The sequence below is a fragment of the Watersipora subatra genome, chromosome 1 (genome assembly GCF_963576615.1).
Source record: "Watersipora subatra chromosome 1, tzWatSuba1.1, whole genome shotgun sequence".
Classification (NCBI taxonomy): Eukaryota; Metazoa; Bryozoa; class Gymnolaemata; order Cheilostomatida; family Watersiporidae; genus Watersipora; species Watersipora subatra.
The window spans coordinates 17,073,406-17,093,969 of record NC_088708.1 but is presented as its reverse complement, the minus strand read 5'-3'; the positions used below and the strand labels follow the sequence as shown (position 1 = coordinate 17,093,969).

General features: G+C 36.2%; 1 protein-coding gene across 2 annotated transcripts; it reads right to left on the bottom strand.

The window, feature by feature from the left end:
- Positions 1 to 77: 77 nt before the first annotated feature.
- Positions 78 to 19,516, bottom strand: LOC137392776 (recQ-like DNA helicase BLM). 2 transcript variants are annotated; one of them, XM_068079101.1, is made up of 26 exons: positions 19,449 to 19,516; positions 18,851 to 19,208; positions 17,952 to 18,631; positions 17,682 to 17,790; positions 17,383 to 17,531; positions 16,998 to 17,104; positions 14,821 to 14,903; positions 14,285 to 14,439; positions 13,616 to 13,656; positions 13,423 to 13,521; positions 12,104 to 12,228; positions 11,713 to 11,815; positions 11,104 to 11,222; positions 10,788 to 10,898; positions 10,511 to 10,609; positions 10,181 to 10,329; positions 9,196 to 9,349; positions 7,675 to 7,788; positions 7,246 to 7,441; positions 6,433 to 6,617; positions 5,869 to 5,998; positions 5,120 to 5,326; positions 4,004 to 4,147; positions 2,994 to 3,179; positions 596 to 788; positions 78 to 251 (listed from the first exon to the last, which is right to left on the bottom strand). In XM_068079101.1, exons 1-26 carry the CDS (start codon positions 19,457 to 19,459, stop codon positions 89 to 91), a joined length of 4,170 nt encoding a protein of 1,389 aa, XP_067935202.1. In that variant the 5' UTR covers positions 19,460 to 19,516; the 3' UTR covers positions 78 to 88. The 2 variants fall into 2 exon arrangements, with proteins under 2 accessions (XP_067935202.1, XP_067935210.1); XM_068079109.1 differs by having other exon boundaries at positions 13,423 to 13,488.
- Between the last annotated feature and the right edge of the window lie 1,048 nt (positions 19,517 to 20,564).

The following is a 20,564-nucleotide window of genomic DNA, read 5'->3' as shown; positions in this document are numbered from 1 at the left end:
GTATATTATATATGTAAAAATATAAACAAGCTGTATTAAGCTAAAAACAAATATAAAATTGATAAAAGAAAAAGACACGTATTTAAAACTAGAAGCCTAAACCAGGCAAGTGGCGCGACGAGACTGTGGGTGGGGGCATGAAACCTGGACGGGTGACAGAGACTTTCATAGCTGTTGGTCTCTGAGAAGATGAGGTGGCAGTAGTGGAGCCTCTGCTGGTTCCACTCCTATTGTATCTTCCACGACCAGCTCTAAAATGTATACAAAATCTATGTATAGCACTATTCTTTGGACTCTACAATATAGACAAAGTGGCAACTGAATAAAATAATCAAATTTGTGGCTAGCTAAAAAACTAAAGCTGGCCTGCGTCTGACAGTTTCAAATAAAACAAGATCTGTTTGATGGAAGATGTTTTGTAAAGGCACAGATAGACACTTCTGCTATACACAGCAGAAGTAACAGCATAGCAGAAGTATATTAATATATATCAGCTTGATATACATCAAGCTGATATATTCTCTTCACAACTTGAGGAATATTTGAGGCAACATTTTTATTTATTAGATAGAGTACTAGTTATATAACAGCTCACCCCTTTTTCTTGGTGCCTTTAGATCTTGATTTGAAATATCGAGAAGTGCCACCACGGCCCCCACCTCTAGCTCTTTTTGAAGGCTTGCCCCTCCCACTGCTTGACTTACGTTTCATAGCGAATGAGCTGGTCATAGACATACTTGCCCAATCCTCCTCCTTTTCACTGTCTTCTGTCTGTTGTCCCGACAGCTCTAAAAGTAGAGGCAGTCGAGCATAGCAATTGAGTATGACCAAGAGCCATGATGTAGTGCGGCTTTTGTAAGCTTTGTACAAAATGTTTCTGATTAGTGAGTAGGTAAGCCAGTGTCTTTCTTAAATGAGCCAATAGAAACTATGCTTACAGCCCATACAGAGCTAAGTTTAACTTTGCAAAAGCGCAAATTTTTTATTGCAACTTTTTCTTCGCAATGACCAGCCATGTCAGGCGCATTACAGCTACAAAAGTTTATTGATGACAAATTGTAGATCAATAAACTTCTGATGATTTCTATTGATTAATAGAACTAATAATATAATGCAGTGATTATTGCATTTTTAAGAATACAGTAGACGCTCGTAAAACACACTCTACTAAAATAAAGAATTTATTTAAAGTTTTTGCTTGGTATTGCATAACAAATGCTACATAAAGTAAAGCATTGGGTTTGTGCAACTCGAACAACGAGTCTCATAGTTAGCCTTAAAAATATCGTTTGCTCTCTTGCGGCGCTTGAGAGAAGAAATTATGTATAGGGGTGGGGATCTATTATATATACCTATATATACATGTATCTATTCTATCTATATATATATTTCTCAAAATTGGTCGTATGTGTATACGTCGTTTTGATTGTCCAGCTATAGCTATTATTTTAGCATTACGCCCACACGGTACAATGTCCCTGTCAAAATTTTTTTTTTCGTAAGGTTCAATTACTACATATGGGGTCAAGGCAAATTCTTCTCACATGGATATTTATAGAAAGAACATTCTCTCTCCGTTCGGTCAGACAAAGACAGTACAATATCCCATTTTTACATTGGCACCAGAATCAATTGTGTAGTTGTTTTTGTAGTGTTTTGCGTAGTTGAAATAAATTAAGAGAACAAATAAAACAGCTATAAAGGGGTTCAGATGTAAATGTAAAATGATTATCAAGTAATAGCTAAATTAAGTCTGTTTTTCTATGATTACAATAAAATATGATTCGGTAATGATACAATTAATTTGAACTGAGAAAACAAAATACAAATCTTGAAAATGTTGAATTAATAATAACAATTCTTGCATAAAAGTCTGTGTGTATAAAAAAAGTTACTGTTCCATCAGAAGCTATCCATCAAAACCTTTTTCATGATATGCAGTTTGAAAGTTAGAATGGCAAATGTTGTTATATGTTAAATACAAATCAATTTTCTGACCACAGACTTTTTTATTACCCAGGCAACGCCGGGTAGCACAGCTGATATGATATAAATACTACTGCCCTCGCAACCCAGTATGCCATGAGAGATCGTCAGGTGTGTCAATAAAGCGAAGAGAATAAGTAACTGCACAAGTATTCAAAAAGACTTGAAGGCAGTCGATTGATACAGGTGTTAGAGTGTTGGTCTACCAAACTGAATGTCACAAGTTGGAGTCTCATTGAAATCAATTTTTTATCCTAATCTCTAACCCTGGCTTCAGAAAAATGGACGGACAAACAATGCTCTTACAATAGTAAATATATATTTTTGTTTTACTTATTTTTTTAAACATATACAATAGTTTGTATTTTCTTCTTGAGTGGATTTGGGACGATCTTAGAATAGATGAGGCAATTTACATGTATTTTACTGTTCTTATAACGTAAAACACCTGTAACGTAAACGTTCTCGGAACACATTATTTACGTTGTAAGAGGGTCTACTGTAAATTGAATACCACAAACTATAGTAATGGTGATAAATTTTTTGACTTCAAACATTCTTCAAATCATTATTCAGGAAAAAGCGCCAAAAAAGTGTCTGAGCTCATTCTGCAAGACTCAGTAGCCTTTATGTAGATTTTTTATAGCATCAGCTGATGTAAAACTCGATGATTAATTTGGTATCAAAATCATATTTATAGACCTTGTGGTTCAAAAGCTATGACAACTTAAATGGGCCATTGTCAAATCTCAGGTTTTACTGAATATTTAATTATGTTTGGTAAAACAATTAATTGGGCAGCGAAGAGTTAGAAATAACCGTGGACAAAAACAAGCTTAAAATACAAACGCATCAATAAATACAACAACTAAAAATACAACAATAATATATATAATTTTAGAAATATTAATGATAATCCATTTTAACAGTTTAAATACGTGGCAAAGCATTTAACATAATGCATGCAAATATTCTGATTACCTGAAATCCTATTTAGATCGACTTACGAGAAACCTTGTTGTTGAACTCAGTTGTAATGTTCAAGAATTTGAGACCCTCGAACTTGCTGTATTTATGATCAGGAAATCCGTCTATTTGTGTGAGGCTAGCCTTAGTGATCGGCAGTCTCTCAGCCATCATACGAAGTGTGGCAGGGGTGCATACATTTGTATAATTCATCTTACGCTCTTTGGCTACAAATAGCATTTGCAATGTATAGCTATACTACACAAATATGGATACCGGACATAACATGAACCTATATTAATTAACCATATATGCTCAACTTGATCACCAAACTCACAGCATCAATGGTCTAAGACCAGTTACATATGAGCTATGTAGTAGCCCTAAACTAACTACGCACCATAACCATGTCATCAACACCAGTCCCCTCATACTACGCAACAGCTTCATACCACCTATAGTCCTATACTTTATCACCGTGTCATCAACATACCACCCCACTATAATACCACAATAGCCACAGACCGATGACATCCAGCCCAATGTTGTGAATACACCAGATCAACTTCAATTACATAACAACTACACAGCATCCCACATCATTTACACACCATCCCCATACCATCTACACCCATCCTCACACCTGTCTCACATCAACCACAAAATATCCCTACACCATCCCCACATCACCACCACACGAGCCATACATTAGCCACACACCAACTACACACCATCCCCACACCGCCACTACATCAGCCATACACGAGCCACATACCAGCTACACACCATCCATACACCATCCCCACGCCATCTACACACTAGCTCCACATTAATTACACACCATATCCACACCATTCCCACATCAACTACACACCATCCCTAAACCATTTCTACATCAACTACACACCATCCCTAAACCATCCCCCACATCAACTAGACACCAACATCCTTACGCCACCCCCACACTATCACCACAGCAGCTACACACCATCATCCACCACCCTCATCACCAACACACAAACAATACAGTAGCTACACACCAACTACACACCTATATGTCTGCAGAGATTCAGTAGCTGCTCATAACAATCTTCCCTCAACTGAAGAATGGAAGACTGTTCAGAGTCTTTAGAGTCCTTCAACAATGACTGTCTTTTCTTAGCTGACTGTATTGGCAGTGTGATCCTCCTCTTTCCTGGAACATGGCAGTGATTCAGTTGCCACGAGAAGAAGTCGAATTGACTGTGAACTACTTGTCGTTAATGAATTGCAATGAGATAGACAGAAGGGTGTTAGGAAAACGACAGAGTTAGCAGAAATGCAATCGGTTTGACATGGCTTGTTAACAAAACACAGAAAAAATTCACCAGTTCAGATAAAGGCTGTATAAGTAACAGATAATGAATCTCGCCATGGTTGGCTTAGTTAAAGTTTTTACGTCGTTCAACTTTTTAAAAAAGAACTGCAAACAATGGCTATAACCAAAAAAAAGTTTCTGGTTGCTTCTTGAGTAGCAACCATAAATGTATTCATGTAATCGGAGCTCATCATCTTTGAGTATGAGTCATGCTTGATGTTATGCTGATGACGAATAGACATCACAGCTGGTTAAAACTTTTGAATTGCTTGTACTTAATGTATAATGGCCAACTACGAGTATTGCTCTTTCAACAATGATGATAAACATACGTTGTTTAAACAAAAGCAGTTGTCGTTCGTTCTGAGAAACAAAAAGTAGCGCCGTAAAATCATCAGTATAATTAAAAAACAAACTAAATTGTATTTATGTCATAGTTTAGTCATGTAAGTCATGATGCTAAAATATATTTGGAGTTATGAGCTCATGTGACCTGCGTTTGCGGCCGCTGATATAGTCATTTAGAAACCTGACAATTTAAGTAATGATATCAGCTTCAGGTTTTGGAGCTCCCGTCTGCAATTTTACCTATAATTACCAAAAAATAGAATTGCAATAAATATATATCACACTAAATATAAATAAAAAAATAGTTTTAGAATTTTTTTTTAATAAATAAATTTATTCGAGTTGTTGTAACCTACAAATACCCGAAAGTGAAACATATTTCACTCATGTGAATATAAAGAACGATGAGCATAGACAGAGCAGTGTTTAGATAATGAAAAGCAGTACGATACACAAACCCACCACACATAATATCTGCAGCCCTTGGTCCGAGTCTCACGTAGCAGCAGGTGCTCTCATGGGCTGTGATGTGTAGCTGCTCCCATAGAACTTTGTCCAAGACTAACTTTCTTAGCAGCCTCTCTCCATCAGTTTTAGAGTAGGATGTTCCAGCACCATACATACTGTTATGTTGGTGATTGAGGGAAGCTATTTTGCTTGTCTGAGCTCCTGCCATCCAAAATATCACAAATAAATTCCACCTTGTATGCACTACGCTCGCTTTAGCTTGACACCTCAATAAGTCAATATTAAGTTTTTACCCTTCAAGTGTAAAGAGGACACTTTTATAATAATTGACCAGGCGCCAGTAAAAAAGCACAACGAAAAACTATCTTATCTGCAAGAAAATGACAGAAGAGCCTTTTTTTGACTAAATGATATCTAAAATGAGTGATCTCTTAAGCAAATCCAGGTACTTAGGTCTGAACATACCTATATAAAAGGAATTTCATAATTATCCAGATATTAAGTCTAGTAATATCCATATAAAAATGTAATTCATAATTATCAGGAAGTAAATAGCTAAAATTGCCAGTTCACGATTGTTCAGCAGAGAGATTGGTACTTGTTAGGTGAAAATGTAATAGAACTGATGGTGGACACAACAAGCAATGCAGACCTCTCAAGATATCAACCAAGTGTTTGAGGGTGAAGTTGGCAGGTTTGGTATGAGTATTATAGTGCTAACTGACACAACAAGTAATGCAGACCTCTAAAAATGTCGACTAAGTGTTTGAGGGTGAAGTTGGCGGGTCTGCTAGAAACGGGGCCCAAAAGTTCCTTTACACCAATGCATACTTTTTTAGCGTCTTCTGTAACATCCTTCTCAATAAAAACATCCTGTAGCAAAAGAAACACAATGCTGACAAACATGAGTAGAGACATACAAATTAAAGGCATTTTAACTGAGCACAAGCTAAGTATTTGGTATAACTACAATGTGTGGGCATGAGAAATTGAACGTTAACATTACTTTATATATGAGTACAAAGTGGAAACCGGGTCAACAAATTAACTCACTAAAGTTTGGTGCATTTCACTATTGAAAGGTAACAAATCTACCAGAATACCAATTATAATGTGTTTTACAGGCCTTCAAAACTGATATGCACATGTAGCCCTTTGACCTTGAGACATAAATTAACAAGATGTAGCAAAAATTTAAAATGTAACTGAATATGATAAATGAAAATCATCAGAGATGAGTGCAACCTGTAGGCCATTATCTACTAATCTCTGCTATTATAAATGAGCTACTATAAATCACATGATACCTTGCTGCTGCAGTTATCACAGGCAGCGTTAGGGTATTCACTGCAAAGTGACTTGTCAAAGTACTCCCCAAAGTACTCTAGTTGCTGCACACGTCTGCAGTCCATAGAGTTTTCACAGTATGATACCATTCTCCATAGATTATCCATGTGTGTCTTTTTACTTTCTACAGTAGCATTCTGCTCAGCTGAAAAAGGAAGCGAGCACAAGCAATGAGCAAACCAAGCACTGTTAATCTTCAAGGGTGTGAGCAATCCCTCGTAGGTCAAGGATGATCTCTGCTCAGTACAACCAGAGACTGCGTGTTTTTTAAGAGCATTGTTGTACAAACAATGTCTCCGTGACCTAGCCAATCATGACTGAGTTCAGTGGCAAGGGAACCTCAATAACTGAAGACATGCCCAGTTGCGGAGAGTAGTTTAAGGTTGGATGTCATTGCTGTCACCACCAGTGACCTTTCTTGGGAATTAAACCCTAAACTGTTGTTGGCAGGTTAGGCAGGCGCTCTAGACCACTAGTAAACTGCTAGCAATGTTTTATGAGCAGCACATATAACTCAGAGAAAATCTCTGTCATATGATTGCAATGCAGCCATGTTGAAATAAAAATGAAGTGTAGCCTTAGCGTCGCATGGCCAAGTGACAGTAGCGTCACATGGCTATGTGAAAGTAGCCTCACAAGGCCATGCTTAAAAAACAGTAATAATGAAATTTATGTCAAAGGTGCAAATAATTGCTCAACAAGACCAACTTTAGCATCTATAAAAAAAAATATAAACAAGTCTTGGAAACTGAGGCTTCGGATTATCGACTCACATTCTATCATCCTTCGCATGCGGGGCACATCGGAATAGTTGTAGAAAAGAATGCAGGTAGAGAGTCGGCCATCCCTGCCAGCCCTCCCACTCTCCTGGTAGTAGCCTTCAACTGACTTTGGCAATGAGTAGTGGAAGACAAACCGCACGTCAGCTTTATCTATACCCATGCCAAAGGCGATGGTGGCGCAAACAACCTAAGCGATAATAAAAAGCTGTGAAAATCAGTGTTGTCAACCGCAAAACTCAACAAAATGGAATGCGATGCAAACATTGGCTTTAACATCAATATACATACAACACAGATAATTCTAACTGATCAGTGTGAGAATCATTGTGTGAATGTCTATAGACTTCAGTTCTAGAGGTACTTGACTCGGTGTTATAAGTTGTCAACGGCTAAGGCAGTCAAAAGGCTAAGTCAGCCCACCTTACAGCCGTCGTCATTGATCCACCTTCCCTGAATGTAACTCCTCTGTGAGTCATCAAGTCCTGCGTGATATGCATCTGCCTGAACACCACCACTGCGCAGTTGTTGTGCCACCTGCAGCACACATGGAGTCAATGTGAGATCTTGATGCCGACCGGTGCCTCTGTTATGTTCTACTGACTGGTGAGATCTCAATGATTGAATTAGTCAAAGCTTAAAGCTAAGCAGTAAAATTTTATCTTTTTATGTTGACCATAGGAAGCTACAGTGAGTTAAGTTTCAAGGATTTGTCAGCTCCTTTACCCTGTACTGTCGCAGCAATCACCAACGGCCAGTCTTCTTAACATCTTTGTTGATACCCACTTATTTTGCATATCAAACGTGTCAGTACTGTTGCGGGTGAGAAACAGTGAATTTTATTTTATGTATGCTAGACACTCCTATAACGTATACCTCCTACCTATAACGTAAATTCCAGGTAACAAAAAAATTATGTAACATTTTTGCTTCTTATTAGGTAAAACATTTCATATAATGTAAAGGGTCAGGTTGGTGCAAGTTCTCAAAATTGATTTGAATTGTAGCCTATCTCGCAGCACTTGTGAGTAAAAATGATGTATGTATAGCATTATATCTATTATATTTACAACTTCCAAAACATTCTAGTTCGTTGTGATAGATCATGAGATGTGTCGACAAAACAGTGAATAGGTGCAGGTGGTTACCGTGTGAGCCTACCAATCTGAATTTCCCGAGTTGGAGTATTGTGGAAGTTTATCTTTTATCCTAACCTTGACCCCTGGTTATAGATAGAATACGAACAGGTAGACACCGCTCTTTTTGTAGTAGAAATATATTTTTGTTTTGATTTATTGCAGACATATAAAATATTTTTAATTAGTTTTACTTTGCATAATAGACCGCCATCAAGAAAAAATAAACAAATCGTTGTAAATGAATGTCGATTGGTTTGATAAACGATGGATGTGTGCTTCCCATCAACTTGTTGTAAAATTACCAAAATCGTGGTCTATAAAACCAGTAAAATTGAACAGAAAAAGGAAAGAACTTGTCGATGCAAACCAACATTACTGCAGTTACGATACAGCCAACAAATTAAATAATTAAGTCTAGTCTTTCCTTTGGCCAAAGCGCAAAGGGTGAGTTTGGAAAGATCTTGGAAGGGATTAAGGCAATTTACATGTATTTTACAGGTCGTATAATGTAAAACCCTTGTAATGTAAACGTTCCTGGAATGAATTATTTACATTGTAGGAGCATCTACCGTATATGGTAATTGCAAACGCTAATAACTATTTTCTGTTGTTAGAGCTACAAAAACCGTTAGTTCTACTTATTACCTCTATATAACATGTGAATATTGTGAAAAGGTGAAAAAATCAAAATAAAAGAATACGATTAGATTTTTGTTTTCAACAGATCTAAACTTGTAGCTGCTATAGATACTATAATAAGTGTGTGAAACAGAAATCATGTAAATGATTGGTTTCTGCCACTCACATTATCACACTCTTTTCTACTGAGGCAGTAGACAATGCCTGATTGACCTCTAAACTTCGAAATGATAAGATTCTGTATGTCAGCGACGCATGATTTTCCTTTCTTGGGCAAAACAGCGTATTTGAGATTCATCCGATTGAAGGATTGTACAAACCTGCGTAGTATACAAATATGCGTAGTATACAGATATGCATAGTATACAGATATGCGTAGTATACAGATATACGTAGTATACAGATATGTGTAGTATACAGATATGCGTAGTATACAGATATGCATAGTACAAGAATATGCATACTATACAGATATGCATATCTGACATTGACAAACCACCTTTCCAAAGATAGACATAATGAACATTTTTACAAGCAATATACATATACATGTATGTATACTAGCTGTGCTACCCGGTGTTGACCGGGTATTAAAATCAGCTTATAAACAAGAGAGGTAATGAGAGTTGCCTGCCCCTTGCTATTAGCCTGGCACATTGCCAATGGATAATTTGAGTAAGCTTACTAATTAAAGCTACCGCTTCTCATGACTTTGCGTCAGTCATAACGGAGAACTGTAGCGTATTTGCTCCCATATACTGACATATATGGCCTAATGAGTCCATCTAGCTTGTGTTGCTGAATTGGTAAGGCGTCAGCCTGGTGAACCGGAGGGTCCGGGATCAAATCTTCTGCGATATGGATTCTTTATTCCAAGATTTTAATAGCTATAGTTGGAACTACACACATACCCACAAACTATGAGAAAGGAATATATATAGATGCATAGGTTTACCAGTTTATACCCACCGATTTTCCCTATACATGTAACATACTACCGAATATTTGCATACTAACCCAGTTTTTCACTTGTTAAACCTAGCTCAAGTTCTTGCATTATCTTAACCTCCCTTTCCTATCTAATTTATGGTATAATTTAAGCCCCTCAGACAAGGGACATTTACTGTACAAGATTGATTGAAATAATTAACCATTTTGGGTCTCGTAGCTGCAGCTGGTGAAGCACGTCTTTTCTCACTCTGGGAGTTGCTGTTGCTGTCAGCGCCATCATGGGAACATCAGGAAACTTCTCTCGTAATGTTTTTAGTTTTTTGTAGTCTGGACGAAAGTCATGGCCCCACTGAAAAGCATAGTAATCCTGACTGAAACACTGCTAAGTTGACAAATGGAAGAAAGATTAATTCTTTTGCCATCATGTGAGACAACCAAGTGCACGCTTATGCACATTACTAACGAGTCTGAAGACATAAAGCATGACCTTATTGGTGTATAGATTGCTGTGAAACATGAAATAAGCTCACCTGACTCACACAGTGTGCCTCATCAATAACAATTCTAGAGAGCATTTTTCTCCGATTGAGATGTTCCATGGCGGTCATAAACTTGTTGCTCTGCATGACCTGCGAGTAAGCAAGTCATGAGATGCAGGTAAAGCCTGAGACAAACTCTTTTACATTTCTAGCATAAGGACAGTCTTAAAATGATAGACTGCTGTACCTACAAATTCAATGCAAAATAATTTGTTTCTAAATGCATAACAATTCGCTAGTTTATGCTGTTGCAGTAAGTGCTGCCTACCTTTTCAGGGCAGACATAGAGCAGCTTGCATTCTGGGTATTGTAAATAAAGTTTGTTGTAGACAGCATCAGCTGCACCTAAGCAGTCGCCTGTTAAAGAGGCAGCAGGTATCTAGAAAGAGAAAAAGGAATCGATGACATAAAATCTTTATACAGAGTGAGTCAACATATGAGTATTATAATTTACAGCAGCGGATAACAAGCAAGGTTTAACAATCATCAACAAGAAAACATCAGGAATTATGCAATGGCTGATCACCTTATGGTATTCCAATCGAGAATCATCTCATTAACTATATGATGATAAATCAACCTACATCAAGTGAAGTTAGTTTCTCAACTTGATCCATGATAAGGGACTTAAGTGGGGAGATAACTACAGTCACTCCGACGAGAACAACAGCTGGCAACTGGTAGCAGAGACTCTTTCCACCACCTATATGATGATTTGATACACACAATTAGCAAGTAGAATACACCGTCACCTGACTAGTATGCGTGAATGAATTCTCACAACTTTATATATATCTACAGTCCCGACTCTACATTTGACATACACATAATCTCACATACTATTCAAGACAAATAATATAGAGAGGTTATCACAGAGACACATTATCAAACGGCACGTTGAGACTGTGGATGTTTTTATGGCAAAACATTCTCATGTACATTTTATCAGGTTACACAAAAGCTAATGCTTTAAATGGCCTCTGACATTTGGTGACTATGAACAAAGAATTCTGCTGTACACTGTAGTGTTGATGGAGTGTCTGACCTGAATATGGTTCAATGACAGATTTAACTTTCTACATCGAAAATGATGTCAATTGTTGGAACCACTGACCAGCTGACATTACTCAGCCATTCCAACTACGCATGTATTTGTCACCTGTTGGAATCAGCCACCTAGTGTTAATACTTACCTGTCGGCATGAGAATGAAGCAATCTTTACCAAGAAGCGCTGCATTGACAGCCTGTAGTTGATTGTGCCTGAAGTTATGAAGACCAAAGGTGGCATTGAATATCTACAACAAGTTAGTCAATGAGGTTGAGTCTTTCTTACATGAGCTAATATGCATCACAGGTGTGCTTACCTTCTGGAATAAGGGTAATGTGTGTTAGGATTGCTTACTAGCACGTTATCTTGAGAACTTGCAAATAAAAATTGAAAAAGTGTGCACTAAGAATTACTAACGCGCAGACTTGTTTATAGACACCTTTTTTAAATTTGATAAACACTTCATTCTCAGGCTATGCACGCGACAGGCAACTACCATCACATACAGGGTTAGAAAACACCGCAAAATACTAACCGAAAGCATTTCCCGACTATGAGGGAAATTGTAGCCAGTAAATTCGTCAGATTTCCCATCATCCCTCTGATCATCTATAAAGTTGGCTGAGCTTTTACCTTGAGTTGCCCTCTCTTGAGCTACACCTGTATCCACCCATAATAAGCTGCATCAGCTCACACAATTCTGCAATGTCATCTCTGTTAGGTTTCAATTAATTAAACATGTATGTGTTTGACCATTTTTGGGAATACGGCATATGAAAATTTTAACTTTCCTATGATATTTAAAGTCTGCTGCATGATATGACTGTTACATTCTTTAATTATCTGTAAAAATTAGATTATAAGAAACAAGTACATTGAAACATAAAACTGAAAGAACAAATTGAATGTTTAAGCAGCCAGGCATGGCCTACATGTACATGGCTTTGTATGACATGCTTGCTTGTGTCATCCACTAGCTAGTCTAGTCATCCAAGCTGACTAAACCCTTCAGATATTATATACATGTATATAAGTAGGTGTCCGTGTATTGCTTCTCGAAACACCAAAGATTACATCAAACCTAAATATTAAACTATCCAATTTCCATAGATAAGCATAAAAAGTTTATGCAGTTAAAAATCAACTTACAATGGCCTCTACATGTAAATTTTTTAACATATGACGTAAATTTAATTAAATATTTGACTCAGCATTAGAAGTATATTTCCAATATATAACCAAAATTTCTCGAAATATTTCAGTTTTGTAAACAAAAGCAAAAATTCAATAAAAATTAAAAATAAAATATAAAAGTAATAAAGATATGTAAATCAAGTTGAACTAAATCGAGTTTAAGTTAGAAGTTATGCATCCAAATTTAGCCTACAATTCTGTTCATGGCTTTCTAAGGCGTAGTCACAATGAAGACCTCTCTTTCCAGATTATTATTTCATCAAATCAATTTTAAAGTATTATTCAGGTTTTTTCCTCTAGTTTCTTACATCTTTTTACATAATCCATTTGTTTCAACGCTATATATAATAATTTAAACTATTGATTGTTGGTTCGCTGCTACGGAACAACTTAAAAAAAATCTATTCTTAGAAGTATATTTTTAATATCATATGAATTTTTTTTAGAACAGATGAACTTTTTGTCAAGGTTTGTCAGTACGTAGATTGCTGATAGACTGATTGATGCCAGGTTAATAATCAATCAATAAAGCAAAACGTATGAATAACACAAGAGGTGTTCAAGGTGGCGCAACCTTGCTATAACAGGATAAACCAAGTTGACAGATGTCCAACTACTCTGTAATTATTCACAAATGAAGCACTCAGTTGTGAGACTTACGAGGATTAAGGGTCTGCATTGGAGGAGAGGTTGAAGCTAATATGTCAGAGTCATCCAGCCAACTCTCTGTAAACACATCTTCTTCTGTCACAGCACTCGCTTTAATAACATGATAAGGTGCTACATCATTGTCAACTATTCGTATGAATACATTTCAATGACTTTACAAATGCAATGGTACTATGGGACTCACCATTGGCTGAATCAGAAGCATCTTCCATCCACTCTACATTCCTGTAATTTAATGTAGTGAGAACTTTATTATGCTCAAGAAGGGAGAAGGTTGCACAAGAAGACAGTACATAATTGAGAGTATTTTATCTCTGGTAAAATAAAATCAGAACACGGTTAAAGGGTTATAAATGTAAAAACTCTCTTCAAAAAAGAAAGGGTATAAGATCTGCTATGCAAATTGAATTGCGGAGTAAATTACTGGAGGTAGAAGGGGATAGAGCTGCACAGCAAAGTTAGTTTGAATAGTCGTCTGCTCAAGTAATTTGCTATGAGCAGACAACTCATATTACACTTTCAATGATTCGACATATACATACATGAAGGCTGTTAGAACATTACCATGTACTACACAAACAACTAAGCATGTATTTTAATGGTAAATTTGCTATATTTGGCTATAGAGCTTTTTAACATGCTTTTATGAAACTAATGCCTTTTTGCTATTAAAGCCAAATTGCTATCAAGCCGATGATTATATAAGTGGGATATCTTTTTATCATTTCATCATGCACTCAGTTCAGTATACTAATAAACACAAGCATCTGAGAGAATACAACAAAAACAATATTTAGATACGCTAACTGCATGTGGCTAACATCTGCAGCCAGATGTCCTTATATGCACTGACCCCCGCCATTGCGTTTGTGTAGGGTTGATAATTGTTTGACTCTCATCTTCTTGAGTATCAAGAAAATGAGTTGATATGACTTGAGTGGCGGCAGGCAAGTCAGATGTTCCTCGCAATTCATACTGAGTCTCTGGTACAAAGAGTCGCCCTCTTTCCTACAAAGGTTTGTGAGTAACAATCTATGACAGTCTAGTAAGAAGTCTAGTCTATTAAAAACATCAGTTATAACAACATGTTACCTGTTTGCCTTTGTGTAAAAAATACAAAAAATGGTATGTGCACTAGTTTAAGGGAACTTCTGGTGTGCACTTGAAGTTTGTGGGAGTAATATCTAGAATCTATAGCATGATCAGCTTAAAATTCAATCACTAACATGATGTAGATAACAAAGCTATTTACAAATCTTGTTTAAAAGCTGCAAATCACAAGGTTTTCACTTCCTACTATAGCCCAAAAACATAGTTGCTCAGCAATACAAGCTTAACGTATCGCAAAATTTTTCATCCTAGCACATTGATTCCAATAATAGCATTTACCTCAGGTATAGTCTTCTGGGTTGCCTCTACCATAGCTTGATGCACAGCCTTGACTTCATTGTCACCCTCACTCACTTTGCTAGCTACAACGCATCAAGAGATATAACATAATCTCAATGGTCACTAGAAATGTGGCTTTCAGGTTTGTGAACAGCTGCAATGATTTCTTGGAAAAAACCCTAATAAAATAATAGTACTTCGGGTGAAACTAACTAATGCATCATTGTGATATTCAATAAAAGCTTATAAAATGCAGTAACCAACTCTTGTTAAAGTGCCTTTTGTTATCACGAATAAATATAAATACCATATTATTATGGTTATAATAGTAGCGGTAGGCTTGCTCTTTAGTCATAGCATCTACTGCGTATGATTGGCTTATTATGGTGTAATGCATTGCTAATTGGCTTATTATGGTGTAATGCATTGCTAATTGGCTTATTATGGTGTAAGGCATTGCTGATTTGTTTTGCTTCTACTAGATTTTCCCACTCATTGTGGAGTTATTGCTGCCAGAAATATCTTGTTGTAATACTAACACTGTCGTTAGTTGAAGCGCAAGAGCAATTGTGATTGGATGCCCTTACTAACATCACCAGTGGTCCTTGTGTGATTCGACCCAACAATCTACTGATCATAGGCCGGTGGTACTGAACTGTGGCATTGCAGAAAATCTGCATTAAAGTGACAAGTTAGTTCCTATGCCGTTGATGCGGGTGTCACAGCTCTATCGCAGTTCTTTCCCAACTCTAATTATCAAACTCAAATGTTACAATTAAGTGAGAATACTAGCAAGTGACACTACATTACTGTCTTTGTAGGCAGATATCAAAACTGTTAATATTATTTTTATAGTTGAAATTTTATTTTGCGAAGCTCGTGCTCCCTTTGGAAAAACTTCTAGAAGTATTGTAACTCATTTTAACTCACAAACATCCATTAACATATTTTATAACATCAGGTAAGCGATAAATCTATGAAAGTGTGGTCAGGTAAGCGATAAATCTATGAAAGTGTGGTCATGCAAGCGATAAATCTATGAAAGTGTGGTCATGCAAGCGATAAATCTATGAAAGTGTGGTCATGTAAGCGATAAATCTATGAAAGTGTGGTCAGGTAAGCGATAAATCTATGAAAGTGTGGTCAGGTAAGCGATAAATCTATGAAAGTGTGGTCAGGTAAGCGATAAATCTATGAAAGTGTGGTCATGTAAGCGATAAATCTATGAAAGTGTGGTCATGTAAGCGATAAATCTATGAAAGTGTGGTCATGCAAGCGATAAATCTATGAAAGTGTGGTCATGTAAGCGATAAATCTATGAAAGTGTGGTCATGCAAGCGATAAATCTATGAAAGTGTGGTCATGCAAGCGATAAATCTATGAAAGTGTGGTCATGTGCAATTATCAACAACAAAGCAAATTTTTTTTGTTGATTTGAAACTGAAGCAGGTGAAAACTTATGACGCTTTTGCTTATTATCCACCAAGAGCCATGTGTTCTTTTTAATACAATTCACAAATATTTTATTCTTTTGCTATGAAAAAGTAACCCTTAGTAAGTAAGTAGCCCAGTCAAACAGTGAAATCGCATGGATTTTCATTGACATTTTTTGGTTGATAAAATTTTTTCAAAATAGATTTACTCATATTTTTATTGCTACAGATGGATCATTCTTACAATCAAGCGCATTTATACGTCAGGCAAACAGTATGAGGTGACCAATAGCTGATAAATTTAAATACAAAATATCATAAAATTTAAGATTAAAAGTATTTCCTATTTACCTGCAATAAGCACCTAAAACGAATTACTATTATTACTATTCGGATGTTAAGCTGTATCAATTTTTTCATTTAGTTGAATGTACAGACTTTAACTGAACATGTTGCAAAATTGAAAAACCTTTAATTAGACTACTACAACTTTCTAGGTGTACATGCATTTCTGTATATGCATAGACTACATCTCATATAGATGTCTCTATTAGTACATCTAGATGTAGTTTACCAGAAACTTGAGATCGTATTATAAAAATGAGCAATATTATGATGGGGAGGTGACAATGACTGCCATGACACCTGCACACCTTGCCACGATGGCTGCCACGATTCTTTATTGTATAAGATTCAGCAAAAAGTAAACCATTCTGTGTCAATAAAAACTAGTGCATCCTTCACCTGATTGTTGAGATGCTATAGAAGAACTTGCTGAGAGGTTCAGATCTGCCGCAAATTGCTGTGAAGTTTGAGGTGATTGTGAATTCAGATGTGATGATAGAAGTTCCCTGAAACAAAGAAGTTTCATCATTACACTAAATAGATAAACTATTTAAGATGTTTAGACATTGGCATTAGAAGATGGCGACACAAGACAATGTAAACAACCAATCGTGTATCCGGAATGTATATCTGTATTAAATGACTAAAAATAGAAAAATTAATTATATTTGTAGCACATTATTTCTATTACACAATGAAAAAAAACCTGACAAGTGAATGTGAAACACGACCCACCGTATAGTTACGGTTGGTATTTTGTTGAATATTTGCAGGACTGACTCACCATTTTTTAAGAAGAGACGTTAGCAATCTGGTTTCCTTCGCAGATTTGACAGATTCAGTGAGATTATTGGATTTTACAATACGGCAAATCTGATTCATTGTGTCCCATTGTGATCTTCTCAAGGACAGCCTATCGATTGGTGGTGTTTGCTAGCAAAAGAATACGTACAGCTTACTATTTCACAGATATGATTATCAGGTACACACATTTTATGAGCATAGTGACAAGTCGTAGTGAAACGATTAAACGGAAGCGTAAGAACGGAATCATGGGAAGTAAATAAAGTAGGTCAAACTTACAGATAGTGATTGAATGACTGTTTGTGAGATTTGAGATGTAGGAGGTGTACTATGGACTGCACTTGGAGTAGCTAATAATTGAGAGTTATTGGCAAGTTTTGAACCTACCCTGTAAAAAGTTAGAAAATATGTTACTAAAATGGTGAATGACAATCTTAAAAGGGACATGGAATCAAGCTGTTCCTTGCAAATCTAAAAAAGCATGTAAAACACAACATGCTAAAATTTTCAAATATATTTCAAGCCAAGTGTTAAAAATATAATAATTACCTTTTTGTGACAACTGCTGATTGGGTGTTAGACGTGCTTCCTAAAGAAGGTGACGACGTGTTTGGTTTAGAATATTTACTTTCTTTTCGATTAGCTGGAAAAGTTGGGCTAATAGCAGATGTTGGAGTTCCCTTAGATGTCGAGGCTTTCACTGATGCACCAATAATATTGTCTAAACCAAACTTCTTCCCAATATCGCTCTCAGACTGTAACTCAGATTTGCTCTGTGGGAGTTTCTGTTTGGAAGATCTTCTACTTTTATTGTTAGGACTTGACAACAATGAAGAAGATCCTGAACTAATTTTATAATCTTTGTCATTTCTAATGCTATTTTGTGAGGAATCACAAACTTGCTTCTTGGAAAGTCGACAAACTGCAGCTTTAACCGGGAGATATGGAGTTTGATCTTTATTTGTAGCAGCATTCAAAGCATTTTTGTTGCTCTTGGGAGGTGATGCAGACAAATTGTTATCATTTGCAGAAATACGTGAAACAGAAGCACTTTTAATGTTCTTTACGCATGCAGACTTTTTCTTTGACTTTTCTGGAGATGACTGGCTTGTTGGAAACCCTGTAGTTTTTGAGTTGGTAGTTGCTGGATTATGTTGGTTAGGGCTGTTAGACCTCGGCTTAGAATTCTTCCATAAATTAGTGATTTTCATTTGCTTAGTTGGAGCCTCCTACAAAATACACTGCAATGAGAAGTGAATGATTCTCCATTTCAGAACAATGAGACTGAAGCTAAAAATGATTGATGTTCCAGTAATGCTATGACACATTCTATTTTCTATATATTCTACACATTCTATTTCGTCAAATCACTATCTGATACACATAATTGAGTAAAGCCATAAATGAGAACTACTTCTTGATACCTAACATGTCTTTTCCCTATTTACCTTAAAGCTGGAAACACTTGATGACTTTCCAGCATGCTCAGACAGAAACTGAATTTCATCATCACTGAAATCGTTAGTATTCAACTGGCAAGCAGCGGCTGAGGCAAATGGGAAACTCTTCCTTCGATGTTGATTGCTTTTTTTAAAACCTGAATCTTGGATGGCTCTTGTGAAAGTATTGGTTGCTTTGTTGGAGGCATTATTTTGTTCAGGCAAATGTGTGCAGTTAGGAGACAAATGGGAATTGTTTGTGGGCACTAATAGCTGCTTGTTGGGAGCCTTTTCTGTTACAGGGGATGGTTGAAATTCTTCAGATCTGGAATTTTTTAGCAAAGCACCTGGTGTTTTAAAGCTGTATCTAAAATACAAATGACAATGATTAAAACTGCATCAAATAAAGAAGTAACCATGGCAATTTTGCCGGTGCCGTTAGCCTTACACCCTCTTAAACATTTTTTCCTAAAAAAAGCAATAGTTGAACATACAAATTATTACTCCCTGTGCCATAGAAAAACTACTGGTACATTACCGCCAAAATATGTTATTTGATTTGTCAAATTCTAAAATTTCAAAGTTGCACTAGATTGTGCATCATTACCTGCCAGTCATAACAGCTTTTCTGTTTGTGTTCACTGGTTTTTCTCATAGCTCCGTGGCATTGATATCTGTGAAAAAGTGCATTACATATGAATTTTTATATAGCAGTGAGAAGTTCAAGTAAAAAGAGTTAAAACCCTTGCATCGACATCTATTTTGAAAAGTAGAACTACTTTTCAACTACTTTATGTTGTATGTAACTTTATCAAAGGTAACCAAATCTTATCTATCTACAGCTTATCTTTGGCTTTAAATTGACATGTTTGTCTTGTGTCAGTTTGATTATAATATAGTTTCAGACACCTCTTAACTTAGAAGATTTGTTTCCATTAATTAATATTTGTAAGTTCATACATTTACTTAAACGCTTAATCTACCTTATGCTAATTTAGCAAGGAGAGAAACACAGTCTTTACTAAAAGGGCACACATTGTAATACCCATGTATATTCTAGCATTCAAATAAAATGGTGCAATAATGATCCCTGAATAGGCTAACTGCGGATAACTAAAAAACTGAATAACTGTTCATGGACATAAAAGGATGGAATAGGCTCTACGTAAAAGAACCCTATCTATATAAATCTTGTTTTGAGTCTGTCTCATAAAAATGCTGATCTCCCTATTTTTTTCTTTTTAGTTTGAACAAACAACAAATATAGGCTAGTAATAATTGCTGTGATAACTCTATAAGATGGCTCTGTCAATAAAATATTTCTGTGAAAGTCTTTTTTGATCTAGTTGTATCAAAAGAAACATGTTTGCTCATCGTACAAAAGGAAAACTTTGTACGATAAGTTTGGCAGGGGTGCACTTGCATATTTTTATGGATTTTTGATTTCATGCTAAATAATAGATGCTGCAGAAATAAATAAGACATTAATGCAACATATAATTCTATTCTTCAATCAAAATCATGACAAAAATGAAAAGTTGATTCTTCAGACAGTAGGCAAGGATTCTCCAGACAATACCGTTAAGTCAAAAGAAAAACAAAACCTTGAAAATCGAAGACAGCACAAACATAAATAAGCATTTCTTGATTATGAATCTCTATGTCCGCTACTTCCTGTATAAGATGCAGCAACACCTGACTCCTTACCAGAGAATGCAATGCC

Excerpts from the sequence above, each read along its gene's own strand:
- LOC137392776 (XM_068079101.1), bottom strand. Across the intron at positions 10,330-10,510 it reads AGGCACACTGTGTGAGTCAG|TGGGGCCATGACTTTCGTCC; the intron begins GTGAGCTTATTT and ends TATGCTTTTCAG. Across the intron at positions 5,327-5,868 it reads CTTAGTCGACATTTTTAGAG|GAGCTCAGACAAGCAAAATA; the intron begins GTCTGCATTACT and ends TTTGGATGGCAG.